Genomic DNA, 5,000 nt, shown 5'->3' with positions numbered 1-5,000 from the left:
TTTGAGCTATGATTGCCTTATTTTCTGCTTATGTCATGATTGGCCAAAGGAGTGCGTAACTAATTGCTTTGGTTTCACGACACTCAATTTTTACCGCTCTGTTTCATCAGCAAACGGCACTAGTCTTTCCAATGACTCGCGCAAACTAATGTAGAGAGCGCTAAATCATTCATGATCATTTTTCAGGTTTCAATAGCTGTCTGAATAGTTATTGCTGAGGGCAGTTTCTCATCACAAGGAGAGTCAACAAGTTCCCTTACTTGGAATGATCATTTTCTCAACACTGGTTATTTTGAGATTCATGTCATCCTTGTTTTTTCTTAAAATAATTGACACCAGCTCCAATCCCCAAAGATAAAACATTTTAACGTTTCTAAATGCGCCCACACCAGCTATTACGGATCACTTTTTTCTTTAATCAAGCAGATTTCCTTCTATCGAATAATCCAAACCTCTTCTCAGAAGCTTTTTAAATATCCTTTTTTTTTTGCAATGAACATCTGAAAGTTAGAAATTTCGAGGCAAATGAAAGGTATAGACTATATATTGGAGAAAGAACACATACCGCGGTGCATTTTTACCTTTCGACACACCCATCCGAAAAATTGGTTTTTGCCCTGAGCGGGACTCGAACCCACGCCTCCCTGATTACTAGTCGGGCATGCTAAGCCACTACACCATCAAAGCTACCACGCTGGCAACGCAGCAGATTAATGAGGTGACTTAGCAGCGTGGGGATCCCTAGGGCCCAACTTTCCTTCACTTGAGTGTGTATCCTTTCCTCTAAAACCCCAGACAGGGTTTAGAACACATGAAAGTTAGAAATTTCAAGGCAAATGAAAGGTATAGACTATATATAGGGGAAAGAACACATACCGTGCATTTTACCAAGGTAAAAATGCATGGTATGTGTTCTTTCTGCAATGAACATCGCCTACCATGAACTAATCATTGCTTTTCCTCTTCAACAGATATATAACTCTTATACCAAATGTTTACAACTTGTCAGGGATCAGAACGTTTAGAGTTTTGCGAGCCCTTCGCACAATTTCAACAGTTGAAGGTAACAAAACCTTAAGCATAACGTACTTGTGTTCCTGCAATTTCTGAGATGGTGGCGGCTCGTAAGGCCAAGGAACGAGAAAAGATGGTCGAAATTTCGTCTTCACGTCAACTATTGTCTTTAATTATAATGTGCCATTCAGAGGTTGACTGTCTCTCGAAACAAAGGGTTTCTTTTGCATGATTCATGATCAGTGGTTGACAAATTTGAATATCAAAAGAACTTTTTTTATAAATAATGAGTATAGAGTATCGCTATATAATAGTTTTATATGATTAAAATTGATTGACTCCTGTTAAGGAAACATCGAAAATATATTTCTTATTAACACTATGGGTTTGTTTTATTGTGGTGTATACACGAGTCCCACCGAGGAAACATTTTCTTCTCTTGTTTCAGGTTTAAAGACAATGGTTAACGCCCTGCTCAAGTCCATGTTGATGTTGTCTGATGTGCTTATTTTGACGCTATTTTTCCTGTGTATCTTCGCTTTAGTTGGAATGCAGCTATTTGTTGGTCAATTAAGAAATAAATGCATCACCAGTAACGGTAAGGAAAATTTTAGTCCAAGCCATACTTATACCATGAGAAAGTCACTTTACTGTATCGTGAAATCTAACATCAGTTAAGTCGTTCATCCATTCGTTTATAACGGCTGTCCATAGCTGCCACTTCCATGGTGATATTCCTATGCGCATCCTAAACCTAATAGGTAGATCTCAGGGTTGGTGTTTGTCGTTAACTCTTCCGTTCGTTCGTTCGTTCGTTCACTCACTCACTCACTCACTCATTCACTCTCTCTCTCTCTCTCTCTCTCTCTCTCTCTCTCTCTCTCTCTCTCTCTCTCTCTCTCTCTCTCTCTCTCTCTCTCTCTCTCTCTCTCATTCATTCATTCTTTTCATTCTTTGTTTTAAATATACTAAGTAATTGACTGACAAATGCTTGCTCTTGAAGGTGAGTGGCTAAAAAGTGATGAAGACGAGCCTCTTGTTTGTGGAAACGCTTCAACTGCACGGTAAGATATACGATTTAGAAGCTCTTCTGTGAAAGCCTGTGACTGTTGGTTTTCCACATCCGTAAAGGGCCTTTTTCACAGAGCGACCATTTTGAGTCCCGAGGCACTGAAAAATTCTGTTTTGTATCTCCTGAACACATCAACTTGGCTTGGGGTACGAACTGTATTGTCTTGGACCAGCATGGACGCCGACTGATAAAGGTCCAATTGGTTTATTTCCGTCTTCTCTGTTGAGGACATTGTTCCCTTCTGGTGTCCGCTATCTGGTGTCCCTCCTTTTTTGAAACTCACCTTCCGCACGGTACCCTTGTGCTAAACCAACTGACCCAACCGGTCGGCGGTCACTGTTAAAGAACCATTAATAAAGATCTTGATGACGTCAGCTATGCGTCTATCCTCCAATAGTTCATAGATGAGAACCAATCAAAAATTCATGCATCATTGAGCTTTATATATAAACCACAAATGACAACATTGTGAGACGAAGTATAATACTACCTTAATATCATCGTACTTCACCACGATGAAAAAGCAAACGTTATTTCACAGTGCGTGTAGTAAAACTTTAAATATCCATTGATGGCGGCAGCCTCGGTGAGAGCCTAAACATGTTGACGTATGATGTATGATCTTTCCCGCAACAAAAAAGCAGGAGACACACCTATTTTCCCGTAGGCTCCTTAATGACAACAGCGTCTTTATAATACAACCCTCTACAACCACTGAATAGATTTGTCTTCAGGAATCCCAACATCCTGCAATACATCATGCTTTGTAAATTGCCAACGGGTTGCTTCCATCTTTTCATCCTTCATCCTTTTTATCCTTTAAATGGCATCGTAAACAAATATGTCAAAGCCTTTTCTTTTATTACTTACTTATTACTTAATAAAAAGTACCTGACTTTTCGTCACCTTAGTGAGATATTTTATTTCATTTTTTTCAGCCATTGTCCTACAAACTATACGTGTCTTTCCTCTGGTGAAAACCCCAATTACGGCTACACTAACTTTGAAAACTTCGCTTGGTCTCTAGTAACTGCTTTCCAACTGATAACAATGGACTTTTGGGAAAACGTTTTTAACTACGTGAGTATGTGCGTGTGACGTGTGTATGTCAAAGGGGATGTGCGCTTTATCTGCCTTACATGTAAAATGATAATGTCCGATTGTCTTTACCATAGGTCCTTTCCGCCATGGGTTCGTGGTATGTGTTTTATTTCATGTTTGCAGTGTTCTTTGGCTCTTTTTATCTCATTAATCTGGTGCTTGCGGTGGTGGCAGTCTCTTATCAACAAGAAGTAGTCGCCATGCAACAAAGGTAAGGCTTATTATAGTTCAGTCCATCTTTGTAGCTTATTCAAAAGTAAGTTAAAATGTAGTAGTGATAGCATCGGAGTCATTTATAATCACTCGCGCAGCAAACATTAGTCTGAAATTTGTAGTTTGCCAAAAATTAAAGGGGTTTGTTTGGTTTCAGTTCATTTCTTGGCTTTTATATTTAATTAGCTACAGACATGAAGCAACTTCTCCAGAGAAGGAGACGAATGAGATCAAGTAGATTTTCATGCCTTCGTGACAAGCGGCGTCAGCCGTCCGTTTTCCGTCATTTTCGTTTTACGTGAACGCGTTGCTAATTTCTCTAATACTTGTTTGCGCGAGCTTGGTGCCCCTGGCAGCTGCATACGACCGACGTTTGAGAACTTCAGAACATTGTTATACAGTGGAACCCCGCCTTAGGGCCACCTCGGTAATACGGTCACCTCGTGATTGCGGCCAATTTTTTTTTGGCCCGGCAAAACGCCATACATTCTCTAATAGAAAACCCTCGCTAATGCGGTCACCCGTATATACGGCCAACTGCCACAACCTTAAATCCCAAACAGTAGAATCCTTTTTAATTTCGCCTCGTTAATAGGGCCACTCGCGCTAAATTTAGAAAACCAAAACGCCTGTGACATGTCAATTTCATTGACATTTGTTATTACCACTGTAAACCTAGAATCGGAAAGTTTTTTGTAAATTTACGCGCGGTTCATTAAAATTAAACATTATGATTGTGATTAGAGTGATGTATAGATAGAATTTACAGCACTGAAAACCGGTTTTGCAAAGATATGTGTACCTCCATGATATGTGTATCCCGCAACACTTATCACTAGTGATATGTGTACCCCGGTAGGGATACAAAAACACTGAAGCTTGTACCCGGGCCTCCAAAGGCTTGAAGGAAAACATGGAGGCTACGAGGGACAGATTTTTGTGGGTTTATATTTTAAAGTTTCAACCGATCCAAATATACAATATATCACTGACTACGATTACCGGGATATGCGTACCCCCGAGATATGTTGGGATACACGTATCACTGAACTGGCGATCTAAGTCAAAGTGATATGTTTATCCCCTGGCTAGCGCGCTGTCGTCTGTCTAGTTTTTAAATTTGTCAGTGATAATTGGGAATCAATCATACTTGCTGCCAGTTGATGGAATATTTCATGCACTTACATACTAGCCAGAAAAAAGCTAGTAGTTAGTAAGTTGCTAGAGAGGCGACAACGCCGATAGGCTAGGGGATACATATATCACTACGATTGCGGTCACCAGTGATATGTGTATCCCCAAGTTATATTTTTGTTTTAATGACAATTTCGATTCCTTTATATTTCCAGTAGATTCTTTGATGTTTGCTACTGGCCCATAAGAATATTATCAGCCAAGGATGAAATCCATTTGTTTTTATTTACATGGATGTGTCGGACTCACGAGTAGTATCTTTACAGTTCTGATTGTGGAAGATGGTTCAGTTGCAAATACATTGTTTCTAGTGTTGGTACCTGAAAAAATCATGTCTGATCTGTTTTCACCGATTTCCGTCCATTAACACAAGTTACCGTAATTATTTATTTTTTGGAGGTGAGGG

At 39.7% G+C, this 5,000-nt stretch overlaps 1 protein-coding gene across 1 annotated transcript in view; it reads left to right on the top strand.

Moving 5' to 3' along the window:
* The window catches only part of LOC137991090 (sodium channel protein 60E-like), a 22,647-nt gene that overhangs the window by 8,790 nt on the left and 8,857 nt on the right, over positions 1-5,000 (top strand). The window contains exons 5-9 of the mRNA XM_068836212.1: positions 972-1,063; positions 1,463-1,612; positions 2,018-2,078; positions 3,025-3,166; positions 3,262-3,398. Coding sequence (XP_068692313.1) covers positions 972-1,063; positions 1,463-1,612; positions 2,018-2,078; positions 3,025-3,166; positions 3,262-3,398 — 582 coding nt within the window. The remainder of the gene's footprint in view (positions 1-971; positions 1,064-1,462; positions 1,613-2,017; positions 2,079-3,024; positions 3,167-3,261; positions 3,399-5,000) is intronic.

This window comes from Montipora foliosa, chromosome 2 (genome assembly GCF_036669935.1).
Source record: "Montipora foliosa isolate CH-2021 chromosome 2, ASM3666993v2, whole genome shotgun sequence".
In the NCBI taxonomy this organism is placed as follows: domain Eukaryota; kingdom Metazoa; phylum Cnidaria; class Anthozoa; order Scleractinia; family Acroporidae; genus Montipora; species Montipora foliosa.
Note: the sequence above shows the minus strand (reverse complement) of the source record. Positions and strands in the feature narration are given on the sequence as shown.